Genomic DNA, 21,893 nt, shown 5'->3' with positions numbered 1-21,893 from the left:
TCCTAATTACATGCTAATATGAAGGAGTAATGTGACCAATTAAGTTGTCACATGACAATTAAAATTCAACAATAACTGAACTGGTTATTTGAATTTGTCCCCGACACAGAAAGTTAACTACTTAATAAACCTTATTCTAGGCCTACAAAAAAGGCCACATAATACAAAATAAACCATGGGAACTGTTGGATTCTATTAGGAGTCTAATAAGAGTTTGTATAGGAGTTAAATTAGAGTTTGCATTCATGTAAACTTCTATTCCCTGTAATAGTCTACTTTCCACTTAATTATAAATAGAGGGCTTGAGATCATGGATCAATAAGCCATTCACCACAATCGTTTCTTTCAACATGGCATTAGAGCCTAAGTTCGGTTAGGATCTTCTTCTATTTTTTTCTTTCTTCAAACCCATAAACCCATAGCAGATTATCTTTTTTCACCAAAACCCTTCGCAGTTTTTTCTTGTTCTTCTACAACCTAATTCTGCAACCATCGCAGAAATCAATTCTTCAAACCATAATTCTGCAACCATCGTTTGGCAGAATTTTTTTCCCTTTTCAAACCCATCGCACCGCTGCACTATCGTTTCAGTTCCACCTCAAAGATCAGAGAAAGAAAAAAAAAAGGAAAGAAGAAGAGAAGAAGAACCACGCTTCCTGCTGCTTCTCGCGACAAGAATTCCTGTTGCTGCGATTCTTGAATTCCTGCTGCTGCTGTTTTTTGCGATAAGAATCATAGATTAGAATCGGTTACTGCTGCTTCTTTTGCAACTTCCGCTGCCGCTGCTTCTTCTGCAACTTCTGCTGCCGCTGCTCCTGCTATTGCTGTTTCTACTGCCGGAGCTTCTGCAACTTCCGCTGAAAGAGACTCCTGAAGAGTGAAGACTACTGCTGTATTTATGTTTTCTGTTTCGATCAGCCCAACCAAAATAAAAAGAAAAACAGAAAACGTAAATACTATGTTTGAGGGTTAGGTTTGTAAATTTACAAACTTTCAGGGACCTGTTTGTGATTTTCCATATCAAAGAAAAAAAGTATTCTTTATAAGTATTTTTTGAATTCTATCGTTTGTTTGGGTGGTTTGGCTATTGTATTCGCGACATTTCAGTTACTTCGAAAGGTTGAAGATTGAAGAACTGCAGATAATTTTGTCAACATGACAACTATTGACGGTACAGCCTCGACCACTGCTTCCTCTACTACCCATACCAACTCCTACCTTGCTATATCAAGTAAAACTTTTACAAGCTTTCAAGCTTCTTCAGTTTCTACTCCTTGGATCATTGATACAGGAGCCACAGATCATATGACAGGTTTATCCTCTTCCTTCTTACAATATTCTCCAACTTCTGGAAAGGATAAAGTTCGAATCGCTGATGGCTCATATTCTTCTATTGCTGGAAAAGGAACCATTCAACATTCTCCATCACTTTCTTTGTCTAAAGTTTTACATGTTCCCTCTTTCTCTAGTAACTTGCTCTCTATCAGTAGTCTTACACATGACTTGAATTGTAAAGTAACTTTTTTCCCATCTTATTGTGTCCTTCAAGATCTGGTCACAGGGAAGGAGATTGGACGTGGTAAACTAGACAATGGACTTTATTTGCTTGAGCCGATTGGAGAATCTACGTCTGCTTTGACTACATCTTCTAATCCAGTCCATTCGGTAAAATCAGACCTTCATCAGTGGCACCGTAGGCTAGGTCACCCCCCTCTAGGAACTCTTAAGAAAATATTTCCTAATTTGGTTTCTTCTTATAATGAGGATAATTTTTTTTGTGAAGCCTGCATTTTTGCAAAGCAGACTCGTTCTACTTATTTACCTTCTCTTCATAATAGAAGACCTATTCCTTTTATGCTAATTCATACTGATGTGTGGGGTCCCTGCCGACGTGTATCTATTACTGGCCATAGGTACTTTGTTACTTTTATTGATTGTCACTCTCGTTCTACATTGATTTATCTTTTAAAACAAAAAAATGAGGTTTTCCGATGTTTTCGTGATTTTCATAATATGATTAAAACTCAGTTCAATGCCACTGTAAAGATCCTTCGTAGTGACAATGGCACCGAGTATATTGATGGTGAATTTCAAAGATATCTCTCTGACTCTGGCATAATACATCAGACCAGTTGCGTTGATACGGCTGCCCAAAATGGGGTGGCCGAAAGGAAGAATCGGCATCTCTTAGAGATAGCCCGTTCCATTATGATTGCTATGAATGTACCTGACCAGTACTGGAGTGATGCTATACTCACTGCTTCTTACCTTCTGAATAGGATGCCCAGTAGGATACTTGGTTTTAAATGTCCTAATGAGATTCTTCAGGGAGCCTCTTCTTTTGTTGTTCCCCCAAAGGTTTTTGGATGCGTGTGCCATGCCAGAATCACAGCCCACCAGAGTAAGTTGGCTCCCCGCGGCCTACGTTGCATATTTTTGGGGTATTCTGCTACTCAGAAAGGGTACAAATGTTATCATCCTCCCTCTAGGAAAACCATTGTATCCATGGATGTAATTTTTCATGAGTTTTGCCCTTACTATACACCTCTCCAGGGGGAGAGTCCTAGAGGAGAGGTGTTCTTTCCGACTCTAGATCTTCCTATCATAGACCAACACAACTTTAGAGTCCCAGAAGAGTTTCCTGACCAGGGGAAGACTTCGGCCAGTATAACTGAGGACTCTAATCCACCCCCTTCGTTTTCTGAACCATGTGAATAACCTAGCCAGGGGGAGACCACTCCTGTGAGACACACTGTTGGGGTCTTTCAAAACCAAATTGACCAGAATAAGGAGGTGAAGACTTATCAGAGGAAGAAATACAACCGGCTAAAGCAAGTGGAGAAAGGTGATACGTTACCACTTCAGTCTTCTGCTCCAGAATCAAATTCTACTGAGGTATCTTCTTCCAATCTTCGTATTGCTGTTAGAAAAGGGGTCAGATCTTGTACTCAACATCCCATAGCTAAATATGTTTCTTATAACTCTTTGTCTGACTCCTACCATGCTTTTATATCCTCTCTGTCATCTGTATCTGTTCCTAAAAGTTGGCAGGAAGCCTATGCTGATAAGAAATGGAAGGAAGCTATGGTAAAGGAAATGCAGGCAATGAAGAAAAATGACACTTGGGAGCTGATTACACTTCCTCCAGGAAAAAAACCAGTGGGCTGCAAATGGGTATTTGTGGTTAAACAAAATATGGATGGATCAGTCAACAAGTTGAAAGCTAGACTAGTTGCAAAGGGGTTTACCCAGACCTATGGGATTGATTATCAGGAGACCTTTGCCCCTGTTGCGAAACTAAATACTTGTCGAGTTACGTTGTCTGTAGCTGTGAACAAACACTGGAACTTGCACTAACTAGACGTAAAGAATGCCTTCTTACATGGGGAGTTAGCAAAAGAGGTCTATATGGAAATCCCACATGGTTTTTCTGATGACAATACTGCAGGAAAAGTTTGTCGGTTGAAGAGGTCAATATATGGGTTAAAACAGTCTCCTAGATGCTGGTTTGGACGCCTTCAGAAGGCAATGACTTCTATTGGGTACAAGCAAAGCAATGCTGATCATACACTATTTGTCAAGAAGTCAGGTACTAACATCACACTTCTCATTGTTTATGTAGACGATATTGTCATCACAGGGAATGATGGTGAAGAAATTCAAAAGTTAAAAGGCTTTCTTGGCAGAGAGTTTGAAATTTAAAGATCTAGGGAAGTTACAGTATTTCTTAGGGATTGAGGTGGCTCGATCAAATAAAGGTATATTCCTATCCCAAAGAAAGTATGTCCTAGATCTATTATCAGAAGTGGGAATGTTGGGGTGTAAACCAGTTGATAGCCCTATTGAAGCTGGAGCTAAACTTAAAGAAAAAGAGGGAGAACCAGTGGACAAAGGAAGATACCAAAGGCTGGTAGGGAAGCTTATTTACTTGTCCCACACCAGGCCAGACATCGCTTATGCTGTAGGGATAGTGAGCCAATTCATGCATGATCCATATTTAGCTCATATGAAGGTCGTTACCAGAATACTACAGTATTTGAAGGGAACTCCTGGAAAAGGAATACTTCTATCACCCACTGATAATCTAAAAGTAGAAGCATACACTGATGCAGACTGGGCTGGATCTCCAGATAGGAAGTTAATTTCAGGTTACTGTACCTTTGTTGGAGGTAATCTAGTTACTTGGAGAAGTAAGAAACAGAATGTGGTAGCTTTATCTAGTACCGAAGCTGAATATAGAGCTATGGTTCGTGGAGTTTGTGAGCTACTATGGTTGAAAGGCTTGTTGCAAGATATTGGAGTCCAAGTTCCAAACCCTATGATGTTATATTGTGACAACAAGTCTGCTATTAGTATTGCTAATAATCCAGTGCAACATGATCGAACTAAGCACATTGAAATTGATAGGTTTTTTGTCAAAGGAAAGTTGGAACAAGGGCTTATTTGCATGCCTTTTGTAAGATCTGGAGACCAAGTAGCAGATGTTTTTACTAAGGGTTTGAAAGAAAAAGATTTCCTTCCTATTGTAGGCAAGTTGGGCATGACTAATATCTATGCCTCAACTTGAGGGGGAGTGTTGGATTCTATTAGGAGTCTAATAAGAGTTTGTATAGGAGTTAAATTAGAGTTTGCATTCATGTAAACTTCTATTCCTTGTAATAGTCTACTTTCCACTTAATTATAAATAGAGGGCTTGAGATCACGGATCAATAAGCCATTCACCACAATCGTTTCTTTCAACAGGAACAAAGGCCCATTACCTATAAAGCACAACCCTAAGCTATTTCTCAGAAAGGAAGACCATTTCAATTAGAATTCTGCATCAACTACTGGCCACCACACTTAAAAGACTCATGAAGTTGGACTGAAACTACAATAATAATTTCTTCATGAATAAAGTAAGGCATAGCCTAACCTACTTCTCCCAGCATGCAAACCTGGTGGTTGGTCTCTTATATTTACCCCACAACTCGAGGCCAATTCATCAAAATAATCATGAATTAGCAAATATTCAAAAAGCAACTTTTTTAATGATAAATAGAAAATAGTTGTAGGCAAACCAAAACATTAAAGGGGGCCTGTACACGAAGACCAAGGCAATACTAGTTGTCAAGATGCCTCGATACCAATGCAAATACGATTTAATTTGTCTAATACTGATTTTAAGCTTGTACTTCATCATAGCATCATAACCTACCTACCACTCAAGAAGAATGTTTATTTACTTGAATATTTGATGATTGAAATTATGAGTCAATAAGTTAACAAACAGTAAATTGGACTTGGATTTGCTAACATGAGATTCAATATTGGGGGAGTGTAGATTTTAAACAAATAAGACAGTCTAATACTGTTGTTCATGAATCATGAGTACTTCTCATCCAAATTCCAAATAAAGGTTAATGATGCTTTGTTAGTAAAAAAACTTGCACAAGGCATATTAAAATGATAATTAAGAAAGCTAAGGGTACAAACTACTTTGAAAAGTAGGATAAAATCACATACTGCTCTGGTACCAATGGAGTTGTTTTTACTTTTGGCTGCACAACATGTCCAATAGCAAACATTCCACCTCCTTCTATACCACCCAAGCAGTGAGCAAACGACTTTCTCACTTTACCTGCCGAAGCTAGCTGAGATATCATGGATGTATTTTTTTGTCCAAAACCAAGAATTCCACCAAGAGTATCATCAGATTGACCTGTGTCACCACTAGATTGTAAAGCACCACACCTATCACAGAGACATAAAGAGAACTATATAAACAGCAAAAAAGAGAAGTTGTCAGACTAGAGGAAATATTTCTGATTTTAAAAATGGAAAGACAGACTGTTATAAAGAGAGATCAATCAGAGAAAACTTTAAAAATAGAATAATGAGAATACAAAATTTAAGAGACAATGTGAAGTATTAAAGAAAGTAATAGACACCATCAAGAACTGCTTCATATAGATGAGGTAGGTCACAAGAACAGCTTGGGTGTTGGATGGGTCTTACGGAAGTTGGCCAGAGAACATCTTGTCCTGAAGGCTTAGCCCCAAGGTATTTATAATTGGTTATGTTTCTCTTATAGCTCAACCAACCTACTCAGAATAAAGGGTTGATTATTCCACTGAAGTTATAAGATTTCCTTTTTCCTTCCAAAGAAAAAGCGTATGTAGAAATTTAATCAACGACCAGATATAATAAGACTAAAGCCCTTAGTACATGACTCAGAAAAGTCTGTCCTGTCTACGAACCAATGGAGAATGTTAAAGGATACCTGGCGTATTACAAAAGTCAGGTGGTTTTCAGCAATGTGGCAACAAATTTGGTCATAAGATACTTCATTTCAAATGCAGAATAGTTTAGTGTCAGACATCTCTCCTCATAAGGATGTGAAACCCACTTCTTCTTTTTTCATATTCAGAACCCATAAATTTTGCAGGAGAGTCTGAGTCAGTCATTCAAAATTTAACCTGAAGTCCCACAACATAATCAGATATCTTCTGTTTCTTATGACCCACATTTTTTTTTCATATTCAGAACCCATAAATTTTGCAGGAGAGTCTGAGTCACTCATTCAAAATTTAACCTGAAGTCCCATAACATAATCAGATATCTTCTGTTTCTCCAGTCTTCCATTATTCTCTCCCCATAATAGTGTCCATTGTGTGAGGCACTACAGGTTCTGGGAGGGGCAAATCTATTCAGCCATACCCTTGCTTTACGGAAGTGGCTGTTTCCAAGATCATTCTTTCATATATCATAATCTATATATCATAATCTACTTGATGCAGATCGACCCCTACCTGGTTTATTTTCCTATGAATAAGCCTAGGGGTGGGTTGTACTGGTTATGGGCCTTTAAACTCATGGGTTTAAGTTGTATGGGTGTAACTTGGGGAGCTAAAATTGAGTATCTAGGCTATAGTACAATTTTGTTTTAGAGGTCAAGTGACTACTTGAAAGTTATATGACTTGGTTAGAGTAATGTGGCTTGATCAAGGCATTCAAACAATGATGGATTATCCAAGACTTATCAAAAAAGATTTCAAACTCTCAAAACAAGGGGGCCTGTTTAGGGTTTTAGAACTGTTTAAAGGATGTAGCTTTGGGAATAAGAATGCAGGTGCTAAGGGAAGAATATTGGATGTTAGGGTTTCTACAGATTAGTCCTAAAATCTAGGAGGCACTTGATGGAAACCGGGACTCTATGGTCAAAGGGCCTAGGGGAATAGTCAAAGGCTGTAACTTGGATCAAATGCATTAACTTAAAGGAGAGTCAATCCTGAGACTAATGGCACAGGAATTCTGTTATGTGTGTGGATATGTGTATTCAAATGTTTAAGTGTATGTTTGACAAGGTACCAAAGTCTAGTAAAAATGCAAGCAAGATACAACAAAATCGGAATTAGTGACGTACTGGTGCAAATGTAAAAAGTTAATAAAACTGTCATACCCAAAGACAACGGTCCCATTAGAGAGAGTAGTCTGTTTGTTTCCAGACACTTGACCATATTGTATAACATCTCTGACATAGTATCCAGTGGTTGCACTCCCATCTTGATACTCCACACTAAATGCACAGTCCATATTATTGGTGCAACTAGGAATAGGGGATTCAGAAGCAAGGTAACAAAAATCTTCATCACATTTAATCAGTTCTCCAGTTGCAGAAGCCTTTAGGTCATATTGCTCAAGTTCTTCCTGTGCATCATAAATAATTGAACATAGCACATACTTGAGATTGAGAAAATGTGAAATGATGCTGAACCAAGAATCTTAAGGGGGTGGATCAAGACTCAAGACAGAAAGCATAAGGATAAGCATACCCCGATATTGCTGCTTTTCACTGGACACTTGGTGCAGCCAACGCAATTGACCCAAAGAATGTCGCTTCCTGTATCGACTAGTACATAATAAATCTTCGGAGGAGACCCAATGGCTAGTTTAGTAAAGTATGACCTACAAGAATCAACAGACCCACCAGAACCCGAAACACTTTCATGTCATTTACATTGAATGAAAAAAGATACAAAAACAACTTTTGACAATTAGCATGGCAATGAAGAAAACTGATGTTTACGTGGGAAAACAAAAAAAACAGAAAGGAAGAAGTTGACATTTGACCATTACAACCACTCGCAAAGAAGATTGCCATTTGACAAAGATATCTCAAATATACAGAATAGAAATCTAATTGGACCCATTCAAAATAAACGAAACAGAGTTCTTGACAAGGGCAGCAAAGTCTTTTAACCATGGGTCAAAATAATATCCACCGAGAATAACGTTTGACAATCCAAAACTCGATGTAAGAAAATCACATAAACATTAAACGAAATAGAAAATGCAAGCGATGAATTGGTAACAAACCCAACATCTTTAGGGTTGCTGTTTCCACCCAAGGGGATATCAATACTGGAATACAGGAATCTACTGTGACGCCGCCCATCATGAGCTTTGATATCACTCAAAGACCGCTTCTGACCTGCAAATCTGTGGTGCACCCTGAATATACCAGAAGCAGAGATACTGGGTACCTCAAACAGAATTAACAGGGAGAGCCCACAAATCAATCTTCTAATATCCATTCCTCCGCTCTTTTTTCTTCTTTCTTACTTTTCCTAGTTCTATTCACAGAGAAGCCGGGGCAATGGAGGTCCCCGGCAATGATAGAAGTTAGGTGGAGGATGACGAAAAGCAATTACAGATGGATAAAATAGAAAAAACGAGAACAGCAACAACGACCACAGAATTGGGTACTCTCCGCTTTTCATTCAATGGAAAACACCTGTTCATTGCTAAAAAAAGAAACAAATTCCAATACCCTTTACCCTTATTTCCTCCTCTGTACCCCTTTCCTTCATCAGCTGAGAATCTGAACAAACCACTGAAATCCAGAAGGCCTTGAAATTTGAATAAAGCATGGGAAGTGAATCGAAATGTATCTACATCCTTCATCATGTGGGAAAGGCGAATGCGAGCAAACAGGAAGGAGACGTAAATTGAACCAAATGGATACACAACAACCGCCATTGTTTCGACGAAACAGAGAAACGGCTCGACTAAAGGGAAAATAAAAATAAATAAATAAATAAAGGAAAATAAGTTCAGTTCGACCAGCGACGATTTGAATTTTGAAGAACTGTGTTTCACCAAAATGGCATTAAATGAAAAACAATAAAAATACCTAATTTGAGTATTTTTGAGTATTAATATGCATGCATGTGTCAAAAAAAAAAAAAAAAAGTATTACCATGCATGTTTTTAGCAAAGCTATGCCCACAGCCAACTAGCCAAGTAATTTGTTTATTTTCACTATGAAGATGAAGAAAACAAAAACACAGCTTTTCTATTTAACCCCCCTCCTCGCCCCCAAAAGGCCAAAAAAAAACCTAAAGTATTATGTGTCCGTACCCAAAAAACACCCTTATGAGGAATTTTTAAATAGAAATGTAAACGGACCGGATTCAGATCAAATAGTGGTAATACCATATCCACAACAGATTTGGATAATATATAGTTGGTTTTCAAACGGATTTAGTCTGAATGATAAGCGGATAATTAGTTTCTTAAGTAAATTCTTCTAAATGGACATGAATATAAATTGAATATAAGTTTTCAATTACTTGTTTACATCTCTACCATTTTATTTGTGAGGACTAGATTTGAAATTTAAAAATTTAACAAATTTAGTAATTATTTTAGTCGAAAATCTAGAAATGCCAAAAAACAAGCAAGTTTTTCGAGTGGTAACATTTTGAATGCTGAATCCCCCCCCCCCCCCCCAATCCCCTTCATTTTTATGTCCATATAGTTTCATTAGATGATTTTACCCACAAAAAGTAAAAAGTTAAATTGGATGAAAGACAAAATATTCAAGGGGAATAAGAGGGAATATCATGCTTATCATGATGCTTTGACGGGTTGGTAATATTGTATTGACACTACAAAAAAAAATCGTTAAAAAAAAAAAAAAAAAAAAAAAAAAGGCGATTGTAACAAATATTTGAGTAAAAGGTATAAATGTCATTTTTAATCATTATGTAATGGTTATCATTAAATTCATAGTTTTTAGGAATAAAATGTTAAACTTTAATTAAAAACTAACTCAGATCCATGAATTTCTCTTTATATATTATTTATATAACAAAGGCGCTTTTTATATATAGGAAAATTGGGGTTGGGATAATTACATATGCCGCCGGTAAGGATTGAACCCACAATCTCTCCACTGAGAGGTGAGTTCTCAACCCTATATATTATTTCATATTTATTCTCTCATGAATCTCCTCTTTTTTTTTCTTTTCTTTTTTTATCACATGTCTCACAAAATGTTGGATTAGTTAGAAGACATTGGAATTTTCTTAAATCTTCTTCCTAGTTATTAGGTATTCATTCTCTCTTTTTCAAATTATTCCTCTCTCTCTCTCACACTCACGATTTTTATAGTATTCTTTTCATAAAGCATAATTCTATTATAATTATTATTATAATTATTATAATTATTATTATTATTATTATTATTATTATTATTATTATTATTATTATTATTATTATTATTATTATTATTATTATTATTTATTTTGTTGATTTTTCTTTCGGTTGTTCGTAATCATTTTATTTTATTTTTGAATCCCTAAACTTTCTTATAAAGTTTCGAATCCTACTAATAGCAATTTAAAGTTTAAGTTTTATTAATTGGATGTTTAAATTTTGCCATTAATATTATTATATCTAATCATAATCATTGATTTTTTTTAATTAATTTATGATAAATTAAGTGTTTATCCCATATTTAGTTAATAGACTTCAAAAATTTTTTTTTTTTATAATTTCTCCGACAATTTATTTTTCACATTTTTCTTTCATGATTTTTTAAAGTTTTTCTCTCACAATTTTTGCCCTTATTTTATTTTAATATTTTTTTATAATTTATTTATAATTGTGTTATCTATTTTAGTCCTCCTATTAATTTACCTAAATTTTTACTGTGGACCTCACGTCAAAATATAATAAAAGATTATGAGATGGGACCCACAGTGAAGTCTGCATTGGCCCACGTATATTCAGCCCCCCATGTTCAATTCTGGCTCCGCCCCTGGCTACACTTACCTTCTGTCGCCACGTTCATCGTCTCTATTGGTGTTGTAAAAAATAGACGAAAGTTTTCGAGCACCAACTAGAAAAATCTTCTTGGTGGTGATTACAATCGTCACGAATAATGGGTTTATTACAACGTTTACAACTGCGCAAATAATGGGATTTTTGGCGATGGTAGTAATTGTAGCAAAAAAAGGTATCATGATACCAGATCGGTTAATAATTCATCCATATTGGATTCAATTTGACTAGTCAAAATTGTCAATTGAACTAATTGCAGTTACAATTTCAAAATTCATGAAAACAAAACATGGATGGGCTCATCTTTAAGGACCAAAACTTTTATGGAGTGCATTTCAAGGTTAGGTTATGTCACATACATCCTAATAAAAAACGTCTAAATATGTGTAAGACAATCTATTAGAATGTGAGATACATCCAATAACAATCCTAGGGGGGGATGAACTTTGTCAAGACAATCTGAATGAGTGGACTTGTGCCAATGTGAATACCCCCAAAAGGTAGTGTATAACGTTGGCTATATTCCCACCCCCCACCAGGGCCACCACAAAAAAAAAGTCATTCCAAATTCTCTACCACAGATGAAGGGATCCACCATTGAATATATATAAAGTGGATCACGAGTGAATTCCATTATTAAATGTATGATGAAGAAGAGTGAGGCAAGAATAATCAATCAGAGGGTTGAGAAAATTCAATTGAATTTGGATCCCCTCCTCCTATGGTGTTCCCTTGATGTTATTTCACAACACATTTTAGATGGGTTTATATTTAGAACTAATAAAATGAATTAAAATTAGATTTTTTTTTGCCAAAACAGACAAAAATTAAAATTGGATCTTTAGTGATTCCTACATTAACCCCCCATTCAAAATGCGTGGCAAAAAAACATCAGTGCTCCCGCAAAGTGATTCAGATTCGGTGAGAATTCTTACATAAACCCCATCCAAAATGTGTGATAAAAAAACATCAGTGCTACTGTGAAGTGATTCGGATTCAATTTTCCCACGAATGCTAGGTCGGGCTGTTGAGGTACCTTCAATGGATTGACTCGATGGAGGTTCTTGCGCAACGTAAACATGCTTCAAAATCTATTGACAAAATCAAAGTCAAAATACATACAATTCCTAACGCGTATAGACTTTGACTTTTAGCATTTTAGTGCAGCCGACACACAAATGTCAAACATTATCTTTTAGCCTCTTACCAGAACCACTATAAGTCCTCCAATTTCCCACTCTATCTTCTCAAACTTTCTGATTTCACCTGTTCTTTATGAATTCTTCATCAACAGTTAGTCCCAACATGCTTTCCCTTACAGTCAGAAAGTTCCTACTTCTCATCACTTCAGCCGGAGTTTTAGCCGGACTTTTCTCAGATTCTGTAATGGGTCAGAACTGCGGCTGCGCATCAGACCTCTGCTGTAGCCGGTGGGGATATTGCGGCACCGGCGACGATTATTGCAGCACCGGTTGCCAAGAAGGTCAATGCTATGCTGCACCTCCTACTAACGATGTATCAGTGGCTGATATTGTGACAGAAGAGTTTTTTAATGGGATTATCAGTCAAGCAGACTCTTCTTGTGTTGGCAAGAGCTTCTATACTCGTGATGCATTCCTTGAAGCCCTTAATTCATATACAAGCTTTGGCAGGGTTGGAACAACTGATGACTCTAAACGTGAGATTGCTGCCTTCTTCGCGCATGTAACTCATGAGACTGGACGTAAGTTTTCCTTCTCTTCTAGGATTAGGGTTTCTATATACTCTTTCATTCTCGCTTTCCTAGTTGTTATATTTATAATGAGCTGGTTTTTGTGCACATACAGACTTTTGTTACATAGAAGAGATTGATGGTGCCTCGAAGGATTACTGTGATGAGACAAGCACACAGTACCCCTGCGCCGATGGTCAGGGTTACTACGGCCGAGGACCACTGCAGTTATCATGGAACTACAACTATGGAGCAGCAGGAAATAGTATAGGATTTGATGGGCTAAATTCTCCAGGAACTGTGGGGAATGATGTAGTTATTTCATTCAAGACAGCATTGTGGTACTGGATGAACAATTGCCACTCAATTATAACTTCTGGTGAAGGGTTTGGACCAACGATCAGAGCCATTAATGGTGCACTTGAATGTGATGGTCGAAACCCAGCAACTGTGCAAGCCCGTGCTCAATATTACACAGAATATTGTGATCAATTTGGGGTGTCACCGGGTGACAACCTTACCTGTTAGTGTATTAATTACACAATTTGTAATTTTTAAAATAAAATGTTTACTTACAAACAGAAAATAATTATTCCATAGTCTTTGTTCCATTATTTATTCCATCATGTTGATGAAAAATCTCACTAAATGTCAAACCGCTCAACTCTTAGACTTGAGCAGATCAATTCGACTCAATTCGAAGTTGTATGAGCCAATTCAATCAACTAATAATTTGTGTGATGAAGATCCTGGAACTACTAGGAATGATCGTTAGAGGCAGAGCCAATTGTTGTGATCGACAATCTGTCTTTGACAGTTTAGTAAGTTCAAATGTTTGCGGTCTCAAATTGTAGAGAAAGAGCTCTCTCTCAAGACGAGAGTGAGAAGAGAAAAATGAATCTCCTTCACTTGGCTCTTGCCCTTTTCTTATTTATACTTGTCGTCATCTATGTCTCAAGTCTCAACCCCTTGTTCGCCATTGAATTCCTTTGTTCTGATCTGATGGTTTGTATTAGTCTGTTCATACGACTGTCAATGTGTCTCATTTGGTGTTGTTCCCTTAACTCCAGTTTGAATCGAGTTCAGGTATTTTTCCCATAACACATCCCAATAGGTGGTTTCATTATTTACGGAATACATTGTAGGTTGATTTCATATTTTTTAGTAATAAAGTAATAACACAATTCTCAGACTCTTGCTTGTCCAGAAGCCTTCGGCATCGGATTCGTCTATTTTTTTATTATATCACCAAGTTTGTAAACTACTATATCTACCCCTTAAAATTTTTCTGTGTAATTCTGTCCTAAGCTGAGGGAACATACCATTTTAGTTTGTTTTGCAAACCCAATTTTATCTCAGTAAACTGAATTTGTTTCCAATCCTGTAAATTTTTTCAAAAAAAATCATGCAAGGTTTATCAATGTATCACCTATACCCATTAACAATAAGTGAAATAACCATTCCACACACCTCCTATGCACGATGCTTTTATGACCTTTCTTTTTTATGCTTCATGTGCAAAGGGGCCATCCTCCCTCATAAAGAGCTCTGGTGTCATTATCTCGCATTCATTTCTCATCTACTTTTTATTCTTAATTTCAATAAAATTGAAAAGTCAATCAATAAAATTGAAAAGTCAATGGATTATGTTCAGTCTTTCACAATCCTAGTGGGTCAATCCTAATATTACCCACCTTGATAGGGTTTGGCTAAGTTAGGTTGGCTTTCATTGGCCTTGATCTGATTCATTATTAAGGGTTGGGTCTTGACCTTGACCCTAATAACAAAACGATAAAACAATCCACAATCAAGGTCGGGATAGATACATGGTTAAAATCATGCATGGTAAGGTAACGTTATGACAAGACAAGTTGGGTTAAACACTCAAACCTAAACGGCTAAACCTTACTTTGACCCTAATTCAAGACTAGAATATTTTGGTCTTAGGCAAGATCTTTGAACCCAACTATTATTCCCTTTTCAAATAGGTTTTAGGCTATCAAAGCCAAACTTACAAACTTAGAATAACCCAATTCTGTGATTGTTGCTTTGAAAAATATCAATCCCAAGGCCAAGATACCCTAATGGAAAAAAATGAGAAATTAAAGATTAAATCAAGTAAATAAATATTTTATGTTAATTTATGTAGTAGACTTTATCACAATACAAAGGTGGTAGATGAGATATTACATATACCATTATATACCATTAGAGAGAGCTAAATGTGCAACCTCTTCAGGCATTGGTCAACACTGAGCACCTTGCTTTAGCCCTGATCAACTCTATAGCCTTATTTGTTTTCCCTCATATTCAGAGAAATTAAACTAAACCAAAATATAAAGCATCTTAGCAACTGAGGTTGTCGCCAGGGGAGACCCCAAATTGGCTACAATAGTTTTTATAATATTTAACACGATTTTGCACAGCTGCTGTGTTAGCACCATTGCATTCTAGTTTACCGTTGATGGCTCTGATTGTTGCTCCAAATCCTTTCCCAGAAGTTATAAGTGAATGACAATCGTTCATCCAGAACCACAGTGCTGCCTTGAATGAAATCAGAACATTTCTAGCCACAGTTTCAGGAGAATTTAGCCCATCAAATCCTATTTTCTTTCCTGCAGCACCATAGTTATAGTTCCACGTTAGCTGAAGAGGTCCACGGCCGTAGTAACCCTTGCCGGCGGCGCACGGGTACTGTGTGTATGATCCGTCACAGTAATTCTTAGAAGCACCATCTTTCTCTTCTATGTAACACATGACTGTAGTCAAACACGCAAAAAAGCATTAGACTTTCAAGAATTTGTTTGAAGTTTCTACAAGAAGAAGCTTGAAAATGAATATTGTGAAAAACTTACAGCCAGTCTCATGAGTTATATGGGCAAAGAACGCAGCAATCTCACGTTTAGAGTCATCAGTTGTTCCAGTGGTGCCAAAGCTAGGATAAGAATTAGATGCTTGCAGAAACGCATCACGGGTATAGAAGCTCTTGCCGGGACACCCTGAAGGTGCTTGATTAATTATCCCATTGAAGAATTGCTGTGTAACTATACCAGACACCTTGACATTGTTAGACCCATAGCAAGGCCCTGATTGGCATCCATCGCCGCAGTAAGCGTTGCCAGTTCCACAATACCCAAATTTGCTACAGCACTCGTTTGATTTACAGCCACAATTCTGAGCCGTTACCATGGATTCTGATATCATTACCCCAGCTAGAATACTGGCCATGGCGATGGCTGAAAGGGTTGTGGAAGTACCCATTGAGGAGAAAACTGATGAGGAAAGAGGAAATTGCAAGAGGTTGGGATGAGAAAATAGGGAGTGGAAGTAGCTATTTATTGCAGTTGGTGAGTGTGGGAAAAGCTATTATGCCCTCTTCAGTGGGTCTTTGAAATAAATCTCATGAGCTGTGTCTGACAGTCTTGTAGTAATGGGGTTAGGTCAGCATTTTTGTCCAGTTTCCGTGCTTCGTGTATAAAGGCTTGGGAGTCAACAAAATGCTGTACCAAGAATTAATGCAGAAAGTCCACATTGGACGAACATTGACCAGATTTTCATGGCGTTGGGCACAGTGCAAGGTCGTGTTAAATATTTCAGAATACTGTGATCAACTTGGTATGTGGTGATAGCTTTATGTTAGGGTCATTATGGTCCGATTGGAATAAGCCACTTGAACCAAACCTAGAATTCAAGCTTGGTACAAGATAATTCTGTTGACACTTCTCGGTCATGCGGCTTTTCGTAGGAAATATTAGCTGAGAACTCAAGAATCATACATCACAATGACAACAGATTTGACGTGTCTTTTATCTAGACGTCAATCACGACATTTAATTTCGCATTGAATGCGTCAAGAGTCATTAAATGTTCATGGATGACAATGAAGCTTCTCCCTCAATGTTCATGGATGACAATGAAGCTTCTCCCTCGCCCCAAGCTTGCCTCGAGCCTTTCACCTACATCTTTTTGTCTCTCAACTGCGGGCTGGTGTCATGTCAATATCACTTCGAGACTGATTGCTTGACTCATCAACAAGATCTTTCACCAGCGAAGAGATCGCACGGCTTGGTTTGTTGAACAAGCCTATCTAAGAAGTCATCTCCACCCTTCATCTAGACCATCCTCATCGTAGGGCTACGGCACATCCATCGTTAGTTTAGGTATGGACCAGCTGCATATATAACCATTCTTCACACAAGTAACAGTAAGCCAAGATGACTGGAATACTCCAGCCATTACTCTCCTGCGTTAACTCCTCAAGAACATTCTCTTCTTTGTCTCCTTGGGCATTTATTCCTCAAGGGAGTCTTTGATTTATCCTCTTGAACTGACATAATCATTGGAGGTGGTTTTCCATCCCCAGAGGCGGTCAACTCTCACCATTGTTTTGGTCTCAGGTACCAGATCCTGATCAGGAGTGAACCAGGAAGCTAAGAGCACATTTTCACCTCAATACTTTACACGTTAGCAAATTAATTACACATTTTGTAATTTTTTAAATAAACATTTACTTCAAAATAGAAAACAATCATGCAATTTCACTGTGTGCGGACTAGGTTCCTTGTCAATTTCACATTTTTGAGCAATAAAAGTGAGAGCAAATTGCATACACATTCTTTGAATTTGTAAACTATCACGTTTATACCTCTAGAAAATTTTTCAGCACATTCAGGGATAGAGCCATCACTCATTTAGTTAAATTTGTAAACCCGAACTTAAAATAATATATTACAATGAGCAATTAATTTTGTATGAGTATACGAAATTTTGTCTAATCTTGTAATTTTTTTTCAAAGTTTTTTCATGCAAAGATTATCAATGTATCAGCTATGCTCTGATATAATTATTTAACAATTAGTGAAAAGTTTTGTTGCATACCTTCTATAGATGTTGCTTTTATGATCTATCATCATGTGCAAAGGGGCCACCCTTACTCATAGAGAATGCTGTGGTGTCATTATTTATTTATCTTTTGAGACATAAAATCTTTTACATATTGGGGATGAGAGTATTGCATAACTTATCATTAGGAAGAATCGAACCACGACTTCTACACCAAAAAGTGTTGATCGAACCAACCTAGAAACCATGCGATGGTATGTAGTGTCATTATTTTAATATACATTTCTCTTTCATTTTCAATAAAGTCAAACAAGTCAAGTGACTATTCAGTCTTTCGCCATTCTAACTTGTGTTGAACCCATAATCTCTTCTCTGAGAAGTATGGATTTTACCACTCTATCAACCCTGCATTGACCACTGTCCAGTAACTGGTTTAAGGTATAATGACCCGATTTGTGATTCTGGGTTTGGAGAATGTTTAATCCAAAATACCTAGATATTGTTGGCATGAATGAACAAAAAAAAAAAAAAAAAAAAATTAACTATGTACAAAAGTTTTATTTTTTATTTAATCTATTGTCTTTATTATATTTTTTCCCAGAAACAATAGACTTCATCATCTTAAGACAATACAGATAGGTGTTCACCCTGGCCCTGACCAACACTGTATGTAGTCGTTATTGTTTTCCGTTTCCTCTATGGAAATCGATCTAAGCCAGAAGGTGAAACATCTTAGCAAGAAAGGTTGTTACCAGGTGAGACGCCAAATTGGTTACAATAGTTCTTATAATATTTAACACGATTTTGCATAGCTGCTGTGTTAGCACCATTGCATTCTAGATTACCGTTGATGGCTCTGATTGTTGCTCCAAATCCTTTCCCAGAAGTTATAAGTGAATGACAATCGTTCATCCAGAACCAAAATGCTGTCTTGAATGAAATTAGAACATTTCTAGCCACAGTCTCAGGAGATTTTAGCCCATCAAATCCTATTTTCTTTCCTGCTGCACCATAGTTATAGTTCCAGGTTAGCTGGAGAGGTCCACGGCCGTAGTAACCCTTGCCGGCTGAGCACGGGTACTGTGTGTCTGATCTGTCACAGTAATTCTTAGAAGCACCATCTTTCTCTTCTATGTAACACATGACTGTTGTCAAACACGCAGAAAAGCATAAACATTCAAGATTTTATCTGAAATGTTACTGAAAGAAGAAGCTTGAAAATGAATATTGTGAAAAACTTACATCCAGTCTCTTGAGTTACGTGGGCAAAGAACGCAGCAATCTCACGTTTAGAGTCATCAGTTGTTCCGGTGGTGCCGAATCTAGGATATGAATTAGATGCTTGAAGAAATGCATCACGGGTATAGAATCTCTTGCCGGGACAGCCTGAAGGTGCTTGATTAATTATCCCATTGAAGAACTGTTGTGTAACTATATCAGACACCTTGACATTGTTAGAACCATAGCAAGGCCCCGATTGGCATCCATCGCCGCAGTAAGCATTGCCAGTTCCACAGTACCCATATTTGCTACAGCACTCGTTTGATTTACAGCCACAATTCTGAGCCATTACCATGGACTCTGACATCATTAACCCGGCTAGAATACTAGCCAGGGCGATGGCTGAAAGGGTTGTGAAAGTGCCCATTAAAGAGAGAACTGATGAGAAATGAAGAAATTGCAAGAAATGTGGATGAGTAGAGATTGAAGGGAAGTGGGTATTTATAGTGTAGTTGGTGAGTGTAGGAAGAGCTACTTTGCCCTCTTCCCTTTTCAGTGGAGTCTTTTGAAATAAATCTCTTGAGGTGTGTCTGATAGTCTTGTAGTAATGGGGTTAGGTAAGCATTTTTTTTTCCAGTTTCCTTGCTTCGTGTATGCAGAGTTGGGAGTCAACAAATGCTGTACCAGAGTTGATGCAGACAGTTCCACATTCTACCATCTTTTCATTGACTAAGTTGGTCTGTGGCGATTAGGATGAAAATCCTCTGTCGTGTCCGCATTAAGTGCAAGTGTCAAGGCATGTCATCTTGTTGCTGCTCGTAATCTTAGATTGATCCGTTCAAACTTTGAGGATGTTAATTGGATGCATAGAATAAAATTTCATCGAAACTTGCTAAATTTCCATCGAAAATTTTCATTTTGGAAAATGCGAAACGAAACTCATGAGGACTGAAAAAAAGTCCTCAGTTTTGATCAAAATTATCAAAATTTCGTTGAAACTTGTTGAAACCTGTCGAAACTTGGTTCAACCCAGTTGGACCAGCTGGTTCATGAGGGAAAAAATTCTCAAATTTTGTAGGAAACTTGGTAAATTTCGTGGAAACCTAGGAAATTTTGTGGAAACTTGGGACTTTTTCCTGTAAATTTTGTAGCTTTTTCAAATTTTCAATTTTTTTGTTTATTTCATGTTTCCCCAAATACCCACGACAAATACCCCCTCCATCAGGACTTCCCTATCCAAAGTACGTATTCCCTCAGGTTGGTTATCTTAAGCCTATTGATGACCAGACTCATAAAGTTACAGTTGTCGATTAACTTGAGAACCATAGACATAAAATGTCATGGGATGTCTATGTTCGTTGGTTGGAGGAGAGGATGTTACAGACGTAATACTACTCAGCTCATAGGATGAATCCACTTTTGGCACTCATCTTAACACTAAGTTGTATTTTTCTTTTATTGTCAACTATTTTGAAGTTAGAAATTATATATTGAATGTTATGTGCTTAAGTAGTTAAGTTTATAATGTACTTTTTGGACAACTCTACAATGATGTTATGTACATTGAATGACATATCTACATTGATTTTTTTAGCGAAATACAACAAATGTATTCTTTATACTCTAATTAGCTTAAATACAGGATCCCACCCAAAATACTCTCTAAAACATGTCGAAACTTGTATGGAAAAGTCCTCAGTTTCCTCGAAATTCCCCAAGTTTCCACTTAAGTTTCCCATTTTCACCCGGTTGAAACTTGAGTTTCCCTCGAATTTTTACCATAGTTGGATGTAACATCAGATGGGTGTCAAGCCGCAATGACACCAGCATCCAAAATGGATATTCTTCAATGGCGGCCATACTCAAGAGATTGGTATGTGGAAGTGGGATGGAATTTTCTTACTCAATTTCAACCAAGAGTCTCTTTATGGTGTGTGGAAATGGTATTCAAAACTCTGTGAGCTAGCATCCTCCAAGGGATTGACGTTATTGCCAGTTGCGTTCTTAGTTGTTGTTGCTATTTTTAGTAAAATTAAGGTTTTAAGCTTAAATCTCCATTCCTCTAGCTAAGAAAATTAACAATTGTCACTGAGTGGCGCATTATATTCGGACATTGGAGGACAAAGCAGATACATAAAACGAAGACTAAGAACAGTGCTAATATCCTCTCCAATTCTCTCATTCTTTGATTATCCCCATCCATACCCCAGAAAAAATAAAAAGAAGGAAGAATTCAGTAACTCTCAATCAGTACATCCACCAGGCAGTGCTAAATAATATTTCTCCAATTCCCTCATTCTTAAAGGAAGAGTTGAATAACTCTAAATCATTACATCCACCACGCACTGAGGCACATTTCTGATCCCCTAAATTTTTCTTCCGTCTTTGAAAAGTTCAAACAACTTTTCTGGTTAGTCTTTGGCAGCCGTGGACAGATGGATTCCATTCCTGGACAATTCCTAACGTTACCACGGCGAGGAGAACATTGGGTTTGGAACCGTGTCAGATTCAACCTCATGTTTGGTGGTAAGCTTTGTTAGTTAATTTAAACCATTTTAGGCGATGTAGAAACCATCAATTTTCATCATGTAAAATATTTTGAATAGCATAACTAAAATGTTCATAACCCAAATACCCCACAAGAAATTTCCAGTAGCATGAAATTCTGGATACAACGCGCTACATACCTGACAGAGGTGACTGCCCAAAAACAACTATCAGTGTGTGTTTAGGCTTTGAAACAAGTCAAGAAACATTTTGATGAATGCTGAAATTTGTCTTCATCACAATAAATGTGATATAAATGAGTCTTTATTCTTTACGAGAGTGTCTTACCCTCTTCTCCCTCCTCATTTTTATGTCCATATAGTTTCATTAGAGATGATATCACAAAATAAAATTAGGAGTTTCATTAAATGATCAAAGAAAGAACAATGATGTAATTAGTATTGTATCGATGCTAGATCTGTAAAATAATTCGTCTAGTTTGGAATAAGTTGGGCCAGCCCAA

General features: G+C 37.2%; 4 protein-coding genes across 5 annotated transcripts in view; 1 reads left to right on the top strand and 3 right to left on the bottom strand.

Annotated features, from left to right (window-relative positions):
- The window catches only part of LOC149010219 (aspartic proteinase 39-like), a 37,829-nt gene extending 28,661 nt beyond the window's left edge, over positions 1 to 9,168 (bottom strand). For both annotated transcript variants that reach the window (XM_089161795.1, XM_089161796.1), the window contains exons 1-4: positions 8,359 to 9,168; positions 7,815 to 7,947; positions 7,442 to 7,689; positions 5,506 to 5,733 (exon numbers count right to left, since the gene is read on the bottom strand). In XM_089161795.1, coding sequence (XP_089017921.1) covers positions 5,506 to 5,733; positions 7,442 to 7,689; positions 7,815 to 7,947; positions 8,359 to 8,576 — 827 coding nt within the window. In that variant the 5' untranslated portion in view covers positions 8,577 to 9,168. The remainder of the gene's footprint in view (positions 1 to 5,505; positions 5,734 to 7,441; positions 7,690 to 7,814; positions 7,948 to 8,358) is intronic.
- A 3,193-nt stretch (positions 9,169 to 12,361) lies between these two features.
- LOC149010218 (endochitinase EP3-like) lies at positions 12,362 to 13,941 on the top strand. The gene is made up of 2 exons (XM_089161794.1): positions 12,362 to 12,832; positions 12,936 to 13,941. The coding sequence occupies exons 1-2, from the start codon at positions 12,385 to 12,387 to the stop codon at positions 13,346 to 13,348; spliced, it is 861 nt and encodes a 286-aa protein (XP_089017920.1). The 5' UTR covers positions 12,362 to 12,384; the 3' UTR covers positions 13,349 to 13,941.
- Positions 13,942 to 14,939: 998 nt separating this feature from the next.
- Positions 14,940 to 16,112, bottom strand: LOC149010217 (endochitinase EP3-like). The gene is made up of 2 exons (XM_089162013.1): positions 15,676 to 16,112; positions 14,940 to 15,579 (listed from the first exon to the last, which is right to left on the bottom strand). The coding sequence occupies exons 1-2, from the start codon at positions 16,079 to 16,081 to the stop codon at positions 15,167 to 15,169; spliced, it is 819 nt and encodes a 272-aa protein (XP_089018139.1). The 5' UTR covers positions 16,082 to 16,112; the 3' UTR covers positions 14,940 to 15,166.
- A 2,172-nt stretch (positions 16,113 to 18,284) lies between these two features.
- On the bottom strand, positions 18,285 to 19,311 carry LOC149010216 (endochitinase EP3-like). Its single transcript, XM_089162311.1, has 2 exons — positions 18,905 to 19,311; positions 18,285 to 18,807 (listed from the first exon to the last, which is right to left on the bottom strand). The coding sequence occupies exons 1-2, from the start codon at positions 19,308 to 19,310 to the stop codon at positions 18,395 to 18,397; spliced, it is 819 nt and encodes a 272-aa protein (XP_089018437.1). The 5' UTR covers position 19,311; the 3' UTR covers positions 18,285 to 18,394.
- Between the last annotated feature and the right edge of the window lie 2,582 nt (positions 19,312 to 21,893).

The sequence above is a fragment of the Hakea prostrata genome, chromosome 7, assembly GCF_041222555.1.
Source record: "Hakea prostrata isolate BN-2017 chromosome 7, UWA_Hpros_2, whole genome shotgun sequence".
NCBI classification, from domain to species: domain Eukaryota; kingdom Viridiplantae; phylum Streptophyta; class Magnoliopsida; order Proteales; family Proteaceae; genus Hakea; species Hakea prostrata.
This window is presented reverse-complemented; position numbering and strand designations above follow the sequence as displayed.